Raw genomic sequence first — 23,418 nt, 5'->3', positions numbered from 1 at the left:
AAACATTAATATACAGAACTGTTCAAGACATCAGGAACGAGATCAGGCAATATGCAGAACAAGCCAAGGAACACACAGATATGGCAGTTGAAGAAATTTAAAAAGTTATTCAAGAACATAATGACAAATTTCATAAGTTGCAAGAGTCCATAGAGAGACAGCAATCAGAAATTCAGAAAATTAACAATAAAATTACAGAATTAGACAACTTAATAGAAAGTCATAGGAGCAGAATTGAGGAAGTGGGAGGCAGAATTAGTGAGATTAAAGATAAAACACTTGGCACCAATATATTCAAAGAAAAATCAGATAAATGAATTAAAAAAATGAACAAACCCTAAGAATCAAGTGGGATGCTATCAAAAGAAATAATCAATGAGTGATCAGAGTACCAGAACAGGGAGGGATAACAGAAAATACAGAGAGAATTGTTGAAGATTTGTTGGCAGAAAACTTCCCTGATACTGTGAAAGGTATCTATCCAAGATGCTCATCGAACTCCACATAAGGTAGATCTCAAAAGAAAGTCACTAAGAAATATTATAATCACACTTGCCAAAACCAAAGACAAAGACAGAATTTTAAGAGAAGCTGGGGATAAACAAAAAGTCACCTGCAAAGGAGAGTCAATAAGAATAAGTTCAGATTACTCAGCAGAAACCATGCAGGCAAGAAGGCAATGGAATGACTTATATAAAGCACTGAAGGAAAAAAATTGCTAGCCAAGAATCATATATCCAGCAAAACTGTCTCTCATATTTGAAGGCAAAATTAGTACACTTCCAGATAAACAGAAGTTTAGGGAATTTGCAAAAACCAAACCAAAACTACAAGAACTACTAAAGGGAGTTTTTAAGTTAGAAAATCAATAATATCCGGTATCAACCCAAGACTAGAACACAGGACAGAGCAACCAGATGTCAAACCAGATAAGGAAATGACAAAATTAAATCAAGATTTAAAAAATGCTCAAGAAGACAACAGTAAAACAATAAAGAGGGACTAAGAAATGTAGTCATAGATCTTTCATATGGAGAGGAAGTTCAATAAAGAAATAAAAGTTGGGTTTAAACTTAGCAAATATTAAACTTAGGTAAATATTAAGGTAACCACAAGGAGACTAACAATCCTACTCATCAAGACAAAATACAAGAAAAAAAATACTCCTTAAAAACAAAATCAACAACAACCAATAAGAGGAAAAGACAATATATAAAAGTGGACTAATCAGCACAAAAAAATAAAGTGGGAAAAAGAAAATGTCAACAGCACACAAAAAAGACATCAAAATGACAACACTAAACTCATAAAAAAATACCTACCCATAATTACACCGAATGTAAATGGACTAAATGCACCAATAAAGAGACAGAGAGTGGCAGAATGGATTAAAAACAAAAACAAAAACAAAAAAACACGATCTGCCTATCTGCTGCCTACAAGAGACACACCTTAGACTTAAAGACACAAACAAACTAAAACTCAAAGGATGGAAAAAATATATATCATGCACACAACAATCATAAAATGGCAGGAATGACAATATTAATTTCTGACAAAATAGACTTTAAAGTTAAATCCACCACAAAGGATAAGGAGGGACGGTATATAATGACTAAAGGGGAAAAATACGAAGAGGAAGTGACCATATTAAATGTTTATGCACCCAATGACAGGGCTGCAAGATACATAAAACAAACTCTAACAGCATTGAAAAGACAGATAGACAGCTCCACAATAACAGTAGGAGAATTCAACACACCACTTTCAGCGAAGGACAGAACATCTAGAGAGAAGCTCAGTAAAAACACTGAAGATCTAAATGCCACAATCAACCCACTTGACCTCACAGACATATACAGAACACTTCACCCAATGGCAACCAAGTATAATTTTTTTTCTAGTGCACATGGAGCATTCTCTAGAATAGACCACATATTAGGTCATAAAGCAAGCCTTAGCAGAATCCAAAACATCGAATATTACAAAGCATCTTCTCTGACCATAAGGCCATAAAAGTAGAAATCAATAACAGTAAAAGCAGGGAAAAGAAATCAAACACTTGGAAACTGAACAATACTCTGCTCAAAAATGACTGGGTTATAGAAGGCATTAACGATGGACTTAAGAAATTCATAGAATGCAAGGAAGAATGAAAACACTTCCTATCAGAACCTTTGGGACACGGCAAAAGCAGTGCTCAGAGGTCAAATTATAGCAATAAATGCACACATCCAAAAAGAAGAAAGGGCCAAAATCAAAGAATTATCCCTATAAATGGAACCAACAGAGAGCAACAAAAGAAACCCAATAATAAAAATTAGAGCAGAATTAAATGAAATAGCAAACAGAAAGAAAATTGAAAGAGTTAACAAGACCAAAAGCTGGTTCTTTGAAAACATTAACTAAATAGATAAACCACTGGCCAAACTTGACAAAACAAAAACAGGAGACAAAGCAAATAACCCTCATTGGAAATGAGATGGGCAATATCACAACAGACCCAAACAAAATGAAAAGAATCATATCAGATTACTATGAAAAATTGTACTCTAACAAATTCGAAAACCTAGAAGAAATGGATGAATTTCTAGAAAAACACTACCCACCTAAACTAACACAGACAGAGGTAGAACAACTAATTAACCCATAACAAAAGAAGAGGTTGAAAAGGTAATTTAAAAAACTCCCAACAACAACAACAACAAAAAGCCCCGGCCCTGATGGCTTCGCTGCAGAGTTCTACCAAACTTTCAGAGAACAGTTAACACCACTACTACTAAAGGAATTTCAAAGCATAGAAAAGGACAGAATACTCCCAAACTCATTCTATGAAGCCAGCATATCCCTGATATGAAAATAAGGTAATGACACTACAAAAAAAGAAAATTATAGACCTATATCCCTCATGAACTTAGATGCAAAAAATCCTCAACAAAATTCTAGCCAATAAAATTCAACAACAGATTAAAAAAATAATTTACCATGACCAAGTAGGATTCATACCAGGTATGCAGGGATGGTTCAACATTAGAAAAACAATACAAGCCATCACAAAAATAAAACAAAAGACAAGAACCACATGATCTTATCAATTGATGAAGAAAGGCATTTGACAAAGTTCAACACCCATTCATGATAAAAGCTCTCAGCAAAATGGGAATAGAAGGAAAATTCCTCAACATAGTAAAGAGCATTTATACAAAAGCCAACAGCCAACATCATCCTAAATGGAGAGAGTCTGAAAGCATTTCCCTTGAGAATGGGACCCAGACAAGGATGCCCTTTATCACCACTCTTATTCAACAATGTGCTGAAGGTCCTAGCCAGAGCAATTAGGCTAGATAAAGAAATAAAGGGCATCCAGATCGGTAAGGAAGAAGTAAAAGTACCTCTATTCACAGCTGACATGATCTTATACACAGAAAACCCTAAAGAATCCTCAAGAAAACTACTGAAACTAATAGAAGAGTTCAGCAGAGGATCAGGATACAAGACAAACACACAAAAATCAGTTGGATTTCTCTACACCAACAAAAAGAACATCAAAGAGGAAATCACCAAATCAATACCATTCACAGTAGCCCCCAAGAAGATAAAATACTTAGGAATAAATCTTACCAGATACATAAAAGACCTATACAAAGAAAACTACAAGACACTACTGCAAGAAACCAAAAGACACCTACATAAGTGGAAAAACATTCCTTGCTCATGGATAGGAAGACTCAACATTGTAAAAATGTCTATTCTACCAAAAGCCATCTATAGATACAATGCAATTCTAATCCAAATTCCAATGACATTTTTCAGTGAGACAGAGAAACAAATCACCAACTTCATATGGAAAGGAAAGAGACCCTGGACAGGTAAAGCATTACTGAAAAAGAAGAACAAAGTGGGAGGCCTCACACTACCTGATTTTAGAACCTATTATGCCGCCACAGTAGTCAAAACAGCCTGGTACAATAACAGATGCATAGACAAGGAACAGAATTTAGAATCCAGGCACAAATTCATCCACCTATGAGGAACTGATATTTGACAAAGGCCGAAAATCAGCTGAATGGGGAAAAGACAGTCTCTTTAACAAATGGTGCTGGCATAACTGGATACCCATCTGAGAAAAAATGAAACAAGACCCATACCTCACACCATGCACAAAAACGAACTCAAAATGGATCAAAGACCTACATATAAAATCTAAAGCGATAAAGATCATGGAATTAAAAATAGGGACAATGCTCAGAGCCCTAATACATGGCATAAGCAGTATACAAAACATTACTAACAATGTACAAACACTAGAAGAGAAACTAGATAACTGGGAGATCCTAAAATTCCTATGCTCAACCAAAGACTTCACCAAAAGAGTAAAAAGATTACCTACAGATTGGGAAGAAGTTTTTAGCTATGACATTTCCGATCAGATTCTGATCTCTAAAATCTTCATGATGCTGCAAAAACTCAACGACAAAAGGACAAATAACCTAATTAAAAAATGGGCAAAGGATATGAACAGGCACTTCACTAAAGAAGACATTCAGGTAGCTAAGAGGTATCTGAGGAAATGCTCACGATCATTACCCATTAGAGAAATGCAAATCAAAATTACAATGAGATTCCATCTCACTCCAACAAGGCTGGCTTTAATCCAAAAAACACAAAATAATAAATGCTGTAGAGGTTGTGGAGAGATTGGAACACTTACACTCTGCTGGTGGGAATGTAAAATGGTACAACCACTTTGGAAATTGATTTGGTGCTTCCTTAAAAAGCTAGAAATAGAAGTATCATACAATCTAGCAATCCCACTTCTTGGAATATATCCTAGAGAAATGAGCCTTTACATGAACAGATATATGCACAGCCATGTTCATTGCAGCAGTGTTTACAACAGCAAAAAGATGGAAGCAACCAAGGTGCCCATCGACAGATGAATGGATAAATAAATCATGGTATATTCACACAATGGAATACTATGCATCGATAAAGAACAATGATGAACCTGTGAAACATTTCTAACATGGAGGAACCTGGAAGGCATTATTCTGAGTGAAATTAGTCAGTTGCAAAATGACAAATAGTGTATGAGACCGCTATTATAAGAACTCAAGAAATAGTTTAAACAGAGAAGAAAATATTCTTTGATGGTTACGAGTTTGGGGAGGGAGAAAGGGAGACGGGTATTCAATAATTAGATAGTAGACAAGAACTATTTTAGGTGAAGGGAAAGACAATACATTATAGAAGAGAGGTCAGCACAACTGTACTAAACCAAAAGCAAAGAAGTTTCCTGAATAAACCAAACGTTTCGAAGGCCAGCGTAGCAGGGACAGAGGTTTGAGGATCATGGTTTCAGGGGACATTTAGGTCAATTGGCATAATAAAATCTATTAAGAAAACATTCTGCATCCCACTTTGGAGAGTAACATCTGGGGTCTTAAAGGCTAGCATGTGGCCATTTAAGATGCATCAATTGGTCTCAACCCACATAGAGCAAAGGAGAAAGAAGAATACCAAAGACACAAGGTAATTATGTGTCCAAGAGACAGAAAGGGCTACATAAATCAGAGACTACATCAGCCTGAGACCAGAAGAAAAAGATGATGCCTGGCTACAACTGATGACTGCCATGACAGGGAACACAACAGAGAATCCCTGAAGGAGCAGGAGGGCAGTGGGATGGAGACCTCAAAGTCTTGTAAAAAGACCATACTTAATGGTCTGAGAATTGAAGGACCCTGGAGGTCATGGTCCCCAGACCTTCTGTTAGTCCAAGACAGGAACCATTCCCAAAGCCAACTCTTCAGACAGGGATTGGACTGGACTATAAGATAGAAAATGACACTGATATGGGGTGAGCCTCTTGGGTCAAGCAGACACATGAGACTATGTGGGTAGCTCCTGTCCAGAGGGGAGATGAGAAGGCAGAGCGGGACAGAAGCTGACTGAAAGGACATGGAAAAACAGGGTGGAGAGGGATTGTACTGTCATATTAGGGGTAGAGCTTCTAGGAGTATATAGCAAGGTGTTTACAAACTTTTTGTATGAGATACTGACTTGATTTGTAAACTTTCACTTAAAGCACAGCAAAAATTTTTTTGAAAAGGGAGGAAACGTGGAAGAGAATTTGAAATTTTCATGGAATTCAGAGTTTCTGGATCCATTGAGGCTAAGTGAACCCTTGCATCTCTTGTTCTGTGATAATCTTTAAGCTTTAAACCAAAAATATCCAGTAAAGTCTTCTTTAAACCAAACAATAAAAAATTAGTAAAGACTGTTTGCCTTGAGCTTCATTCTCCTTTAAGAAACTATCTAAATAGGATAAAATTGACAACACTAACTTGAAAGGACAGATAAGAAACTTAGTGAGTTTATGTTAATGGGGCAGAAACAGTTCGAAAAAGGATGAGAATTGTTGCACAACTTGAAGAATGTAATCAATGTCACAGACTTGTACATGTGGAAATTGTCGAATTGGTGAACGCATCGCTGTATATGTTTTCAACAACAACAAAAAATAAGAATAGATGTGATGCACTGAACACCAATTACCAAAGACCAGAATAGTTGTAGGATGACATCAGAAACATCATACATGTAGAAAGTAAAAGATCATTGAAGAGAAAGACCAGAAAAAAGAAAACACACTGAAACTTGCTCTTGAATGCAGAATAGCTAAAACAAATAGAAGAAACAAAGAAGTAAAAGAACTGAACAGAAGATTTCAAAGGGTAGCTCAAGAAGACCAGATAAAGTACTATAATGAAATGTGCAAAGACCTGGACTTAGAAAACCAAATAGGAGGAACATGATCAGCATTTCTCAAGCTGAAAGAATTTAAGAGAAAATTCAAGCCTGGAGTTGCAATACTGAAAGATTCTATGGGCAAAAAATTGAATGACACAGAAAGCATAAAAAGAAGATGGAAAAGAATACACAGAGTCACTTTACCAAAAATAACTGGTCAGTGCCCAATCATTTCAGGAGGTAGCAAATGATCAAGAACCACTGGTGCTGAAGGGAGAAATTCAAAACATACTGAAGGTATTGGCAAAAAAAACAAGGCTCCAGGAATTTACGGAATACCAGTTGAGATACTTCAACAAATGAATACAACTCTGAAAGCATTTACTCATCCAAGTCAAGAACTTTGGAAGACAGATGCTTGGTCAACTGACTGGAAGAGGTACATATCTTGCCCATTAAAAGGAAGGTTATCAAATGGAATGTGAAAATTATTGAACAATATCATTAACATTGCATGCTAGCAAAACTTTGCTGAAGATAATTAAAAAACGGCTGCAGCTGTACATTGACAGGGAACTGCCAGAAGTCCAAGTTGGATTCAGAAGAGGATGTGGAACAAGGGATATCACTGCTGTGTCAGGTGGATCTTGGCTGAAAGAAGAGAACACCAGAAAGATTGTTGTTGTTGTTAGGTGCCACCAAGTCGGTTCTGACTCATAGTGACCCTATGTACAACAGAACAAAGCACTGCCCAGTCCTGTGCCATCCTCACAATCTTTGCTATGTTTGAGCCCATTGTTGCAGCCACTATGTCAACCCATCTCATTGAGGGTCTTTCTCTTTTTCGACGACTTGCTTTACCAACCATAATGTCCTTCTCCAGGGGCTGGTCCTTCCTGATAACATGTACAAAGTATGTGAGATGAAGTCTCGACATTCTCACTTCTAAGGAGCATTCTGGTTGTACTTCTTCCAAGACAGATTTGTTCATTTTTCTGGCAGTCCATGGTATATTTAATATTCTTCACCGACACCATAATCCACATGCATCAATTCTTCTTCAGTTTTCCTTATTCACTGTCCAGCTTTCAGGTGCATATGAGGCAACTGAAAATACCATGACTTGGTGCACCTTAGTCTTTAAAGTGACATCTTTGCTTTTTAACATTTTAAAGAGATCTTTTGCAGCAGATTTGCCCAATGCAATATGACATTTGGTTTCCTGACTGCTGCTTTCATGGGCATTGATTGTGGATTCAAGTAAAATTAAATTCTTAACAACTTAAATCTTTTCTCCATTCATCATAATGTTGATTATTGGTCCAGTTGTGAAGATTTTTGTTTTCTTTATGTTGAGGTGTAATCCATACTGAAGGCTGCGGTCTTTGATGTTCATCAGTAAGTGCTTCAAGTCCTCTTAGCTTTCAGCAAGCAAGGTTGTATCATCTGCATATTGCAGGACATTAATGAGTCTTCCTCCAATCCCGATGCTGCATTCTTCTTCATATAGTCAAGCTTCTTGGATTATCTGCTCAACATACAGATTGAATAAGTATGGTGAAAGGATACAACCCTGAGGCACACCTTTCCTGATTTTAAACTCTGCAGTACCTCCATGTTCTCTTTGTCTGTGTACGGTTTCCACATGAGCACAATTAAGTCTTCTGGAATCCCCATTTGCAATGTTATCCATAATTTGTTATGATCCACACAGTTGAATGCCTTTGCATTGTCAATAAAATGCATTTAGCCTATGATACCCTAATAATAGCCTGTTTAACGATCTATAATAGCTAAAATGTCCAGGATTAATAGAAAATCAGCCATCATAACAAGAACCAGGGAAACCACCTTACACCAGCACCAGGATGAGTCAGATGCTAGAGTTGTCTGATAAGGATTTTAGAGGCAGCCATCATAAAAATGATTCAAAAAGCAACTGTAAATTCTCTTAAAAGAAAGTTTCAGCAAATAAAAAAAAAGTATAATGAGAACAAAATAAATAGAAATCATAGAATTAAAAAATACAACCACTGAAATTAAAAAAAATTCATTGGATGGGCTCAATAGTAAAGAACAGAATATAGAATCAGTGAACTTGAGGACAGATCAACGGAATTGAATAAATCTGAGTAAAGTGAGAAAACAGGCTGAAAAAAACAAACATCAACAGAGCCTCAGGGATTTGTGGGACAGCAACAAAAAGTCCAATATTTGTATCATCAGAGTCTCAGAAGGAGGAGAGAAATAGAGTGCAATGTAAAGAGAATTAGAAGAAATAATAGGTGAAAACAAATTTGATGAAAAACGTAAATGTAAAGATTTAAGAAGTTGAGCAAACCACTAATAGAATAAACCCAAAGAAATCTGTACAAAGACACATCATAATCAGACTTCTGAAAACTAAAGAGAAGACAAAATCTTGAAAGCAACCAGAGAGCACTGGCGTGTTACTTACAGGAAAACACCAATTCAAATGACAGTGGATTTTTCATCTGAAACCATGGAGGCTAGGAAAATATAAAGATTTATATTTACCAGCTCCATCATTACTTTTAAAAAACTATCAAATTCCTTTCACCCCTAGAATCCTATTTTTGTCTCTATGCTCGTCTACAAGGAATTAGGACTTCTCAGGGGCTAGCTAATTCTATGTCCTGGAATGTGAAAAATTTGAATGGACAGGAGCACTCTATTATTAAAAGAAATTCAAAGTAGGTATATATGAGATACGCAATACCAGTTTATTTAAAATGTAAAATAATGTTTTGGGGGTATGTGAAATTAATAAATGAAAACAGTATTTTAAGATGTCTTACTGATGCACAAATGATCTTTAAAAATCCTTTCAGGACCCTATTATTTTTTACTTTGAATTTTGTTGATACCATGTGTTTTCATTAATGGAAGCCTGCTGAATCCTTGAGTGTATCTGAATATTTGGGAAGTAGTATGGATTTTTTTTTTCTTGTCCCCTCCCATTCCTACTGTCAGAGTCCAGTGGGACAATACCACTAATTTGAACCCCGAAAATCACAGAGTCTTGGGCTAGAGCTGCTCCCATCTTCACAGGACCCCTCTCTCCCTGCCCACACACAACCTGAGCAGCGCCTAAGGGCATCTCAGAGGTGGAGCTAGGCAGAGTGGGGCCAAGATCTCTGGAGAGGGACGGGTCTCAGCTCTGCCACAAACTGAAGGATCCCCTCTAGGAGCTTTCTTTTCCTCCTCCTCAGTGGGGCTGAACTCACTGCTCTATCCCAGTATCCAGCAGGAATGCTTTGGGGCCTAGGGCCTGAATCTTCATTCAAGGTGAATCCTGCATCTGTCTTTCCACTTGGCACTAGTAAGGCTCCCAATAAGTACTTGCGGAGGATTCTATAAAAATTAGGATTCCAGCTGCAATATTTGAATTTAACAGAAAAGCAGGACCATTTATATAAGTGGAGTGGGAGGTGGTGGCCAGAGTCAGAGGTCTTGGGGCCTGAACAGTTTGCTCTTTCCCATGGCTGCCCTGGCAAGTGGCTTACCCCAGGTCAGTCGGCCCCTCTGGAGTTAGGTGAAAGGACCTGACTTCTCAGTCCTTGGGACTCCAATCCAGTACCAGAAAAGCTCCAAATAGGGGAGAGGCAGCTGTCTCCACTCGTGCTCTCCCTCACCTCACCAATGCTTAGGCCACAGGCCTGGGTTCCTGCAGTGTCCCACAGAGCTCAAAGACACACTCACACACAGGCATTACTCATACCCCCCCTTCTCTAACACACATACACACACACCCTTATAACACACCCCCCGCCACCCACAATGAGCCACCCTATGGATGGGGCAAGGGATTCAGATGCCACTAGGTGAGGGGTGGAAAGCCCAAGAGGCATGTTAGAGGAAGGAGAGGGAGACCTCTATGGGGTTGTCATTATTGTTAGGTGCTGTTGAGTCAGGTCCCACTCATAGCAACTCTATGCACAACAGAACAAAACACTGCCAGATCCTGCCCTATCCTCACAATTGTTGCTATGCTTGAACCCATTGTTGCAGTCACTGTGTTAACCCATCTCATTGAGGGTCTTCCTCTTTTTCGCTGACCCTCTACTTTACCAATCATGATGTCCTTCTCCAAGGACTGACCCCTCCTGACAACATGTCCAAAGTATGTGAGACGTAGTCTCACCATCCTTGCTTTTAAAGAGCATTCTGGTTGTACTTCTTCCAAGACAGATTTGTTCTTTTGGCGGTCCATGGCATATTCAATACTCTTCGCCAACACCACAATTCCAAGGCATCAATTCTTCTTCAGTCTTCCTTATTCACTGTTCAGCTTTCACATGCATATGATGCAATTGAAAATGCCATGGCTTGGGTCAGGCGCACTTTAGTCCTCAAAGTGACATCTTTGCTTTTCAACCCTTTAAAGAGAGCTTTTGCGGCTGATTTGCCCAATGCAATGTGTCTTTTGATTTCTTGGCTGCTGCTTTCGTGGGTGTTGACTGTAGATCCAAGTAAAATGAAATCCTTGACAACCTCAACCTTTTCTCCATTTATCATGATGTTGCTTATTGGTCCAGTTGTGAGGATTTTTGTTTTCTTTATGTTGAGGCGTAATCCATACCAAAGGCTGTTGTCTTTGATCTTTATCAGTAAGTGCTTCAAGTCCTCTTCACTTTCAGCAAGCAAGGTTGTGTCATCTGCATAACGCAGGTTGTTAATGAGTCTTCCTCCAATCCCGATGCCCCATTCTTCTTCACATAGTCCAGCTTTTTGGATTATTTGCTTAGCATACAAATTGAATAGGTATGGTGAAAGGATACAACCCTGACTCACTCCTTTCCTGACTTTAAATCATACAGCATCCCCTCGTTCTGTTTGAATGGCTGCCTCTTGATCTGTGTTCAGATTCCTCATGAGCACGATTAAGTGTTCCAGAATTCCCATTCTCTGCAATGTTATCCACAATTTGTTATGATCCGCACAGTTGAATGCCTTTGCATAGTCAATAAAACACAGGTAAACATCTTTCTGGTATTCTCTGCTTTTAGCCAGGATCCATTTTTTTTTTTTTTTTTTAATCTGACATCAGCAATGATATCCCTGGTTCCAAGTTGTCTTCTAAATCCAGCTTGAATTTCTGGCAGGTCTCTGACGATATACAGCTGCAGCCACTTTTGAATGATCTTCAGCAAAATTTTGCTAGCATGTGATATTAATGATATTGTTCTATAATTTCTGCATTCGGCTGGATCACCTTTCTTGGGAATAGGCATAAATATGGATTTCTTCCAGTCAGTTGGCCAGGTAGCTGTCTTCCAAATTTCTTGGCATAGACAAGTGAGCACTTCCAGTGCTACATCTGTTTGTTGAAACATCTCAATTGGTATTCCGCCAATTCCTGGAGCCTTGTTTTTTGCCAGTGCTTTCAGTATAGCTTGGACTTCTTCCTTCAGTACCATCAGTTCCTGATCATATGCTACCTCTTGAAATGGCTGAACGTTGACCAATTCTTTTTGGTTTGGTGACTCAGTGTATTCCTTCCGTCTTCTTTTGATGCTTCCTGTTTTTTTTAATGTTTTCCCCTTGAATCCTTCAGTATTGCAACTCGAGGCTTGAATTTTTTCTTCAGTTTTTTCGGCTTGAGAAATGCTGAGCATGTTCTTCCCTTTTGGTTTTCTATCTCCAGCTCTTTGCACATGTGATCATAATACTTCACCTTGTCTTCTTGGGCTGGCCTTTGAAATCTTCCGTTCAGCTCTTTAACTTCCTCATTTTTCCCTTTTGCTTTAGCTACTTGATGTTTAAAAGCAAGTTTCAGAGTGTCTTATGACATCCATTTAGGTGTTTTCTTTTTCTCCTGTTTTTTTAATGACCTCTTGCTTTCTTCATGTATGATGTCCTTTGATGTCATTCTACAACTCATCTGGTCTTTGGTCATTAGTGCTCAACATGTAAAATCAATTTTTGAGATGTCTCTAAATTCAGGTGGGATATACTCAACATTATACTTTGGCTCTCTTGGACTTGTTCTAACTTGCTTCAGTTTCTACTTGAATTTGCATATGAGCAACTGGTGGTCTGTTCCACAGTCAGCCCCTGGTCTTGTTCTGACTGATGATATTGGCCTTTTCCATTGTCTCTTTCCACAGATGTAGTTGATTTAATTCCTGTGTATTCCATCTGGTGAGGTCCACGTGTATACCATTTATTTTGGTGCAAAAAGGTATCTGCAATGAACAAGTCACTGGTCTTGCAAAATTCAACCATGCTGTCTCTGGCGTGGTTTGTATCACCAAGGCCATATTTTTCAACTACCGATCCTTCTTTGTTTCCAACTTTCAAATTTCAACCACCAGTAATTATCAGTCCATCTGACTGCTTGTTTGATCAATTTCAGAGTGCAGAAGCTGGTAAAAATCTTCAGTTTCTTCATCTTTGGTCTTAGTGGTTAGTGCGTAAATCTGAATAATAGTCGTATTAGTTGGTCTTCCTTGTAGGGGTATGGATATTATCCTATCACTGACAGCATTGTACTTCAGGATAGATCTTGAAATGTTCTTTTTGACCATGAATGCAACGCCATTCAAGTTTTCCTTCCTGCCATTGTAGACCATACGATTGTCTGACTCAAAGTGACCAATACCAGTCCATTTCAGCTCACTAATGCCTATGGATATCGATGTTTATGCATTCCATTTCATTTTTGATGATTTCTGATTTTCCTAGGTTCATTCTCCGTACATTCCAGGTTCTGATTATTAATGGATGTTTGCAGCTGTTTCTTCTCATTTTGAGTCATGCCACATCAGCAAATGAAGGTCCCAAAAGGTTGCCTCCATCCACATCATTAAGGTCAACTCTACTTTGAGGAGGCAGCTCTTCCCCAGTCTTATTTTGAATGCCTGCCAACCTGAGGGGCTCATCTTCTGGCACTATATCAGTGTTTTAAAGCCCAGAAAATAGTGGAAGGATTGGTTGAGAGCAGGCCTGGGAGTGCCCACCCAGGACAGTCTTCCAGCCTGGCACCCTGTGACCCTGGTCTGGGCCTGGTGTGTTGACAGCCTTATCTGGCTCTCCATCTACATCTCTCTCTGCAGGGTGAGAAGCTCTCAGTAACAAGAGCATGTACCATCTGGAATCTAGGCCTCTTCCCCCGCTTCTAACCTAGGCCCCTGGTATCCTGCCAGCCTCAGGGGTCTGGGAAACCTATTCCTGGTCTAGTCTCCCAAGTACAGGCAGTACCTTGGTCCCTGGGGAGCCAAGGGGTGGGGGGGGGGCAGTTAGCAGAGGTGTAAGGTGTAGACCGCACCAGGACCAGCAGGCTGAGTCCACAAGAGAACTGAAGATGTCTCTTCATGTACAGGTGGGAGCCAAAGCCGGGTAGAGATGTAGCTCAGGTAATGGATAGGAGTCTTCAGATGTTCTCTTGAGGACTTGGGAGCCTGGCAACTTGTTTTGGAGAAAAAAGCGAAGCCGAGTGGGAAGGGTGGCTCCAGCCAACTCTCCTCTCTGGCTCTGACTCTTGTCAAGGCCTGGACCTCATGCATGAAGTGCACTGGAAACAGGATCCAGGGCGACCAAGGAGGCACAGGCTGGGTTGTGTTGGCAATGGGCTCCCCAAGGGAGAGCTGGTCCCCAGACCCCACAGCCCTAGGGCAGACGGTCCTTTTGCTTGCTGAGGAGGGGCCAGCTGCAGCTGAGGTCAGACAGACAGCCTCAGATCAAAGAGAAACCAAACCCCAGGGCCTAGAACTTTCTGGAGCATGGAGAGGCCAGTAGAGGTGGAAGGGCCCAGCGGGTTCCAATCGGACCCTCGACGGATTTCCTGGCAATCGCGTTTCATACACAAGCTGAATGTTTCAAAGCCTCCGCTATTTTTAGACTGTTGTTCAAGGAGGCTGCCCTCCTGATGCTGGGCATGAGGGAAAACGCACTCATTGCCTTCAGGTTTCTACTATGCTGGGCGTCCGAGGGTGCCGCGCGCACTCACGGCACGAGCGCCGAAGCTCCACTTCTGGGGTCTCAGCCAGCCAGGTCCGGACCCTGGAGCGCGCCTTTCTACTCTCTTTTGGCGTCCGGCCTTCTCCGCGCTCCCTCCCCCGGAGTCTTTAGTGGGGTCCAGGCACCCTAGTTTGCTCCATCTGGAGGAGTCTTGTGCTCAGCCAGTCTGCCCCAGAGCCCCTGCCATCCAAGCCCGCACACCCATTTCGAGCTCCGAGTCATTGTTTCCTGAATTCGGACTCGGTTCATGCTGGGAAGGGACCTTCCTGCAAAACCAGGGATTTCGATTTCCACACGCACAGATGAATTCATAACTTCTTTACCCTCTTTTTTACCCTCACGTAGCGTCATTTCCACTTTGGTTGGCAGGGTGGGGGGAATGGAGCTACTTCACACATAGTTTTTCTTTTTTTTTTAAACCGAGTGGGTCAAAGGCTTCGATCTTTCTGACAGTTTTCTTCTTTTAAAGAGTATCCGGTCTCCTGACAAGGGAGGACAAGGAACCTCTTGCGTCCCTTCCTCTCCCTCCACCCTCCCTTGGGTCGGAGGTCTAGGGTTATGCGGTGGAAAATAAAGTCCCCTGACTCTCAGCATATAAAAATATAATTTCTGGATTTATTTTTTAAAAAATCAAACCATTAAAGAAATATCGGGAAAGTTTTTATAGATTTTTTTCTTTCAGGGTAGGTCATTCTAAACACTTTTTGGTAATCAGGAAGTATCAATTAAAATTTTAAATGCACGTTACTCTTAACACAACGATCCCATCTGGAGGTACACCTCCCCCCTACAGAGAAATAAAAGCACTTGTACAAGAGGAAACTGGGGCGGCGGGGGGGGAGGGTGTGCTTCAGTGGAAAACTACCCATTGTGTAAAGCCCATCATTCCAAGTTACTTGATTCAGGGTCTATGGGAGCTTGAGCCTTTCATTGCCTTTGAGCTATTTTACAACTCTCTAAAATGTAGGTACCTAATAAAGAAACCCACTGCCATGGAGTAAATTCTGACTCATAGTGACTGTATCACAGTACAAAGTAGAACTGAATCATAGGGTTTTCAAGGCTGTAAATCTTTACAGGAGCTGACTACCACATCTTTTCTCCTGAGGAGCCACCGATGGGTTCCAGCTGCTGGTGGGTTTGAACTGCATACCTTTCTGTTACCCACCATAGATACCTAGTAAACCAAACACAGTTGCCATCTAGTTGATTCACACTCTTGATGACCCTGCAGGACAGAGTAGAACTGCCCCAAAGGGTTTCCAAGGAGTGGCTGGTGGATTCCAGCTGCTAACATTTTGGTTAGCAGCCGAGTTCTTAACCACTGTGCCACCAGGAAATAACAGTGCAAAAGAAATCTGGTCTATTTTATACAACCAAAAACCCAAAAGGATTCTGACTCAGAGCCACCACATAGGGTAGAGTAAAACTGAGTTTCTTTACAGAATTGCCTCATTTTTCTCCCTATATCTTTCTCTCTAGGAGTGCCACATCTTTCTCCTGCCCAGCAGGTGGTGGGTTCAAACCACCAGGCTTTTCGTTAATAGCCCAGCTCTTAACCACTGTGCCACCAGGGCTGTTTGGCTATTCTGCAGACATGTGAATAAATTCTGTTTGCAGGAGAAGCTAAACTAGCCTCCATTTACACATTAATTTCACTATTCCTTCTCTATAAAAGTGTTTGTTCTTTGGATTGTCCTTTGAACTGGTTTTAACATCTTTACGGGTGCTTTCATTAATTTTGAGTTAAATAAAATCTTCATGTTTATTTTATATCTCTACGACAGTCATGATTTTACCTTTAAAAAAAAATCATTCTTTAACAAAACAACTGCTGTGGCAAAACAAAACACCAAATCAACTCTGACTCTTGAATGATAGGGAAATGGCTAAGTGGCATACAGCAATGAAAACAATGAAATCTATATGAATCCACTTGGAGAGAAGTCTACAAACTATGTTAATTTTAGAAAGACATTAAGGGATTAATATACCTGGTAGAGTCCATTTTTATTTTTAAAAGGAAAATCGTGAGTACGTTGTCTGCATATTTTTCTGACCGTAAATAAGTTGTGGACAGATACACACAATGTTTATCTCATGATGGTGGAAACTGATGTGGAGTGATGGGAGAAAGAGATCATTATTATTAAATATTTCACACCTTCAAAAAAGTTTTAGTACTGTCAAAACTAAAATCATATTGAGCCAATAGTAGAAATTGATTGAAGGTTTATTTAATACACGATTTGTAAATCAGGGTAACGTTTCTAACAACAACAATAAAAAGTTGCCATTGAGTCAATTCCGACCCATAGCAACCCTATAGGACAGAGTAGAACTGCCCCACAGAGTTTCCAAGGAGCAGCTGGTGGGCTCAAACAGCTGACCTTTTGGTTAGCAGTCATATAACTTAACCACTGTGCCACCAGAGCTCCACGTTTTCACTTTTTTTTTTTTTTTTTTCTAGGGAGTCAAAAATGTTCCAGAGAGGAAAGAACTTCCAAAGATTCTTATATCCCATCTTATAACATTGCCATGGAAACAAGGTGGAATAGAACTGATAACCAATTTCTGGTCAGGAAGGATTTCATACAGCCTTGTCCTGAAGAACAATCAAAACAATCAGCAATTTACCCTGAAACATAGCTCCAGTCTGAACATCAGAGTCTCTGTTTCTTCAAACTGACTGCACATAGAACGTTCTACAAAAGGGCACAATGTCTAAGGCAAACGGTCTTTACCAATTTATCTAGACTTTTTTTTTGACTCAAAGGTGACTTTAGTAAACCGGTTTCCTCAAGGCTCAAGGTTCAAAAGAACATCTCAGGGCAATGGCCTGGATGGGTTACCCCAAACCCATGGATCCCAGAAATCTGGTTTCCATAAGAATTAAAACTGTTTCTTAGTACTAATATAACTAACACAAAGGTAACCCTTCATCCAGTTTTGAGTATAAAACGTAGCAAATAGAGTTGAAAAGCCCTGTGTACATCTCCTGGATCACACTGTGCTCCCCTTCCCATGCTGGTGCTTGTCATTCATATGCATGATTTCATATTTTACTTCATATGTATGCGTTCCAACATAAAATGCAAAAGGTACATATATATCATATATATATATCATTTTGCATATTTTAAAACTTCATAAAAATGGTATATGATATATTCAGGTTTTTTTTTCTGAATCTTTTCTTCTGCTCAATGTCAGCTTTTTGTGACATCTGTGTTGATATATACTCTTTTTTCCTTTTGAGTTGTCTAGTTACAAAGAGCAGTATTATTTTTGTAATTTATAAAACTCCTATTAAGATTTGTGAAAAAAAAAAATTTTTTTTTTCCCCTGAGGTTCATAAGAGAAGTCTGGAAAAAAATGACAAGATATACCTTGTTTTTAGATAAGAAAACCTAACATTTTAAAGGTATCGATAATCCTTAAATTTTTGGTAATTAAAATATGTGGTACTGGTACAGGAATAGACACACTCATTAATGGAAAAGAACTGAGAGTCCACAACTGTCCCATATATATGTATATTGGGAACTTAGTATATGAAAAATTATTTTAAAAATTAAAAAGATAGACTATTAAATAAATTGTACTGGAACAGCTAGCTAGCTGATTGGGGGAAATTTTATGACTATTTTACATATTAAAATAAATCTCAGATAATTCAAGGCAGAAAATTTGATCCAAATAATGACAAAAACATGGGTAAAGCCAGTTAAAACAAAGGGAGAAGATGTCTCACTCAGGGTTCCTCATCTGAACCACAGAGCAGAAAATAAATTGAGTGACAAGTTTCTCAATTCTACCATTTCTACATAACTGCTACCATCTAGAAGCTTAAGAGAGAGGTTAATTCTTTACATAATGCCTTAGGGCATTAGGGCTTAATTCTCATAGGGAACTGTCATTAAAAACAAATAACTAGAAAATAGTTGCAACACATATGACCAGGTATTCATATTCTAATACATAAAGAACTCTCAAACACTAATAACTGATGTCTATAAAAAAAAACCAAACACAAATAACGCACATAAGCAATGCACAAAAGAAAAAAAGCAAATGGCCAAAAAAGATCAAACTATTTTAACTCTCACTAGCATCAATTAAATGAAAAAAAAAAAAAAAGAAGACACCTCTCTTAGTTAACAAATTGTCAAAAATGGTAAAGATGGACAAAGATGTGCTTAAACCAACACTCAGCCATTTTTGGTAGAATGCAAACTGGTATACTCTTTCTGGCCAGAAGGCAGTCTGGCCCAGGGAGACAGTTCAACGAGAGTGCAAATGTGTAATACTGGGTTTTTGATTCCAGACTTGTTTATAATAAAACCAGTTGCTGTTGAGTCGATTTTGATGCATGGTAACCCCATATGTGTCTGAGTAGAACTGTGCTCCATAGGGTTTTCATGGCTGTGACCTTTTGGAAATAGATCACCAGGCCTTTCTTTCAAAGCGTCTATGGATGGGTTGGAACTGCCAAACTTTGGGTAAATAGTCTAGTACTAACCATTTGCGTCACCCAGGGAACCTTGTTTATAATATATATGTATGTATATAAAATTAAAATAAGGTACTGGTGATAAATTTTGCAAGGTCAGTAGGAAGTAGGAAAGACTGGAATTAAGAGAACCAGTGAGAAGCATAAGGCCTCCAGGTTAGAAGATATGGGGCTAGAAAAAGCTAACCACCTGTTAGAATGGAAAGGAGAGAACTAAATTCAAGATATTTCTAGGACAGACCAGGAAAAATTTAATAACTGACTGGGTGTTGGGGTGGGTGATGGGGAAGAGATGTATAGGTAGACTTGACATCCAAAGTCTTACTGAAATCAGCGAGAGAGAGCTGGGAGGAAGATCTTCAAATGTGATCTCACTGAAGGAAGCCCCTAAAGTTCTATCTCCTTCAATCATCTCCTTTCACCAGCAGCAACGATTGCCTCCATTCATAACACCCTTCCACCAGTCCCCTCCATTGAGGCTTTTTACCCATATCCTCCGGCAATCTATCTCCCCAAATTCTCTCAGTTAATCACCTTGGTAAGCCTTCATCATGATCTCCCAATTTTTAATTCCTAATCTCTGAGCTGCCCCCTCATATTTATACTCTACCCCTAGAAGGAAAGGAAGCCACCTGGTTTTCTCTGTGTTCCACAGGCTGGGAGTCACCTTATCAGTGCTTCTTTGATCTTAGTTCCAGGACTTTGATGGCTCAAGGCTTAGGGGAAGCATGGGTTGGGGTGGGGGGCAGTACAGATGACCAGAGGGAGTTGGGTGCAAGGTGGGGTACCAGTCCTTGGGCTGGTGTGGTACAGCAAAGGAAGCACCTGTGGTGGGCTGGGCAGGAAGGGCCTGGTTATAGGGGTGAGGGAAGCAGGCTACCGGTGGAGGTGATATTGGGTAGGTGTAGGGGCAAGCAGAGGACTCAGGCAAGAAACCAGAGAAGGTGGCAGGAGACAGATGGGCCAGTGGCTGGAGAAGTGACCGCTCTTGCTTCCGCTGCTTAGCTCTGCGGTTCTGGAACCAGACCTGAGGAGAGAGAGAACAGCCATGTCAAAGCTTCTCTCTCAAATAGGTGGCACTATCACATGTAATCTCCTTCCCCAATGAAAGGGTGTCCAGTACAGGGAGTGAGCCTTTCCACTTGGCTAGAGGAAGTAAAACTTGTCCAGGTGGTACAGCTGAGCCAAGCCTACTAACACAGGGAGACCCTCAACCTCACTCACAGCCTGTGTGTAAATGTACCCAATTTCTACAACTTTGGATGAGTAAGAAATGTCAGCTTCCAACAAGAAAGGGATAAACCCAATATGGTGGCATTTTCCCTCCCCAGAGAACATTTTCCCTAGGGTTAGGCATTTTTTTTTTTAGGCATAGAGATTAAGGCTAGAGTTTAATGGTTGTAGACAAGGTCAAATTTATGATAGGGTTTATATTTAAGGTTAATTAACTTTATGGTTAGAACCATTGGGCTGATTCAGTTTCAAGGCTATGGTTAGGGACAAAGTTATAAACCTATGTGAACAGTTAGGATTGAATCCTGTTACAATTCAGATCACTATTAGGTGTTAAAAAATTCAAATGAGATTAGATCAGACTTAAGGTTAAACTTGGGGCCCTGGTGGTGTAGTCGTTGAAGAGTGGTTAAAGAGTTGCTAACCAAAAGGTCAGCAGTTCGAATCCACCAGCTGCTCCTAGGAAAACCTATGGGACAATTCTACTCTGTCCTATAGGAAACTCTATAGGAAACCCTATGAGGCAATTCTACTCTGACATATAGGGTTGCTATGAGTGGGAACTGCCTTGACGGCAATGGTTTTGTGTTTTTTTTTTTTTTAAGGTTAAACTCAGTGACACTCATGCTTCAGATGAGGTTACAGTGTCAGTTAGATGGGGCTTACATTCTGGTGGATGTTTAGGTTAGGGCTATAATGTCCAGGAGTGTTTATGCCCAGGCAGTCCCTGAGCACTGAACCTACATTTCTTCCCCGGAGGTGGGTGGGGATCCTGGGGCATCACCTGGATCCTGGCTTCACTGAGGCCTATGTCCTGGGCGAGACCTTCTCGGGCCCAGATGTCTGGGTACTGGTTCCTCCCAAAGGCTGACTCCAGCTGCTCCAACTGTACTGGGCTGAAGGTGGTGCGATGTCGGCGCCTGGAGTGTGCGCAAACCCTCTGTGCTCCTTGCTGGGAAAGCCTTGGTCTCCCCATCCCCATACCAGAGAGCCTCTTGTGGGGCTGAGTGCTCCTGTCTGAGGAGGGAAGGAAGAGGAGAGGCAGTGTGGGAATGGGACCACTCATCCAGCTCCTGTACCACATATGGTGGTCCCCTAGATTCTGCTCAGCACCCACCCCACCATGCTGCTCCATTTCCATACACTCTGCCCCGGCCAGTCACATTTTACCTTCCATGACCACCTTTCCTGGACCCAGCTCAGCCTCAGCCCCTGCTTCACCTCTGAGTCCCATAGCCCAGGCTCTCCTCTCCATGTAGGCTACACCCCTCAGACCCACCCCACACCCTGGCGCTCATGCTCTCTCTCCCTCACTACCCCATTTTATGCACACTCTCTATTACACTCCCACAGACACATTTCCATGTAATCCAGGCACCTCCATCTGTCTTTCACCTCTCTCAACGCACACACTACCCACCTGAGCCATGTGGATCTCCTATTTGCTCTCACATCCTAATCAGCTTTCCAGGTCTCTGTATAAGACCACTGTTACTTGTTCTCTGCTCTCACAGTTCACAGTCAATGCTCAGTATTCTGCTCCAATCCTCACACACCACTCACCTGGGTAGGTGAAGCATTCACCCCTTCTTCCACTCAGACACACCCTTGCCCTAAAATATACTTCATCTTCTCCCCATATCCCTGCCCTGGCCCCTCTACCAGTCTGCAGGAACCTGAGCTCGTGGGAAAGGCTTGCCTCTCCTCCGCACAGGCTCACTAAGCCTCCACACTAATTAGTCTGAGAGCAGGGGAAGAGAGAACAGGGAGGGAAAGGAAACACCTGGAAGGCACACACTCAGAAAAGGAGATGTCTAGGGCTGAGGCACCCATCCCCATGGGGACAGGGGGCTGGCTCCCCATAGATTGATGCCCACCTTGATGACACCCTTGTTGATCCACGGGCCCCCTAATCTTCCTGGAGCCAAAGGCCTGGCAACTCCAGCTCCTTCCGTCAGAGAAACCAGTGTCTTGGGTAGAAGTTGGGAGTGAGGAGACTGGAGATTTCAGCTCTGCCTCTGCCCCTACCTGATGTATGCTATTCAGCAGACCACTCAATGCCAGGGCCTCACTTCCCCAGTATGTCAAGTGAAGAGTTGCATTGCCAGATGCTTCTAAGATTTGTCACAGTTTTAACATTTCTCCTCTTAACCTTCCTCATGGTAAATCACTGCCCCACAGGAAGCTGGGTACTGAACCCAGCATCTGCTACCCAAGCCACACCCGAGATTCACTCACCCACAGTGGAGGTCAGAGTTCCAGTGTCCGGGTATCTCTCAGGCAAGAGGCTGCTGTGATCTCTCCCCTTTTTTTGGTTACTCTGCTGATTCCTCCTTTCTGCTTCCATGGCTAACAATGAAGACCAAAGACTTCCAGTCTCCTGTGTCCCTGAATCTGATTCTAGGTCAGTCTTTCACTGTCTTGATTATTCTCTTCCCTCTATGCCTGTTATCTCGCTCCTTCTCCCTGTTTCTATCTCTCTCTGAGTCTGTGTGTAGATATAAATAAAGATATAGAGAAAGATACGTAGTTTTGTTTTTTTTTTTCACTGTCTCTCCTCTTTGTTTCTAATTCCCCATTCCTTCATTCAAATATATCTAATTCTCTGTCTTGCCTCCACCCTGTTTCTCTGTTTTTGTATCTGCTTTTCTCACCCTGTCCCTTCTCCCCATGAGAACACTGGCTGATCTCTCTCTTTTTTCTCAGCTGCCTCCCTTGTCTAGCTTGCAGTCGTACACCTACCACTTTCCCCCTGAGTCTTGGAGGAGTGACCTCCTCCTCGCCTCCTGCGGGCCCATCCAATCATTACCTGGTCACCAGAGCCACATCCTCAGGGGAGGATCACAAGCCGGATGAGGGAAGGTGTTCTGTTGGAGGGTCCAGGGACTGGGGCCAAGAGCTCGTATTCCCAGAAGATGAATTCTTTTGTCCTGTTA

The 23,418-nt window shown here is 40.9% G+C and overlaps 1 protein-coding gene across 1 annotated transcript; it reads right to left on the bottom strand.

The window, feature by feature from the left end:
- Positions 1-19,937: 19,937 nt before the first annotated feature.
- Positions 19,938-22,829, bottom strand: PROP1 (PROP paired-like homeobox 1). The gene is made up of 3 exons (XM_049874487.1): positions 22,721-22,829; positions 21,267-21,499; positions 19,938-20,276 (listed from the first exon to the last, which is right to left on the bottom strand). The coding sequence occupies exons 1-3, from the start codon at positions 22,827-22,829 to the stop codon at positions 19,938-19,940; spliced, it is 681 nt and encodes a 226-aa protein (XP_049730444.1).
- Between the last annotated feature and the right edge of the window lie 589 nt (positions 22,830-23,418).

Source organism: Elephas maximus, chromosome 2, assembly GCF_024166365.1.
Source record: "Elephas maximus indicus isolate mEleMax1 chromosome 2, mEleMax1 primary haplotype, whole genome shotgun sequence".
NCBI lineage: Eukaryota > Metazoa > Chordata > Mammalia > Proboscidea > Elephantidae > Elephas > Elephas maximus.
Note: the sequence above shows the minus strand (reverse complement) of the source record. Positions and strands in the feature narration are given on the sequence as shown.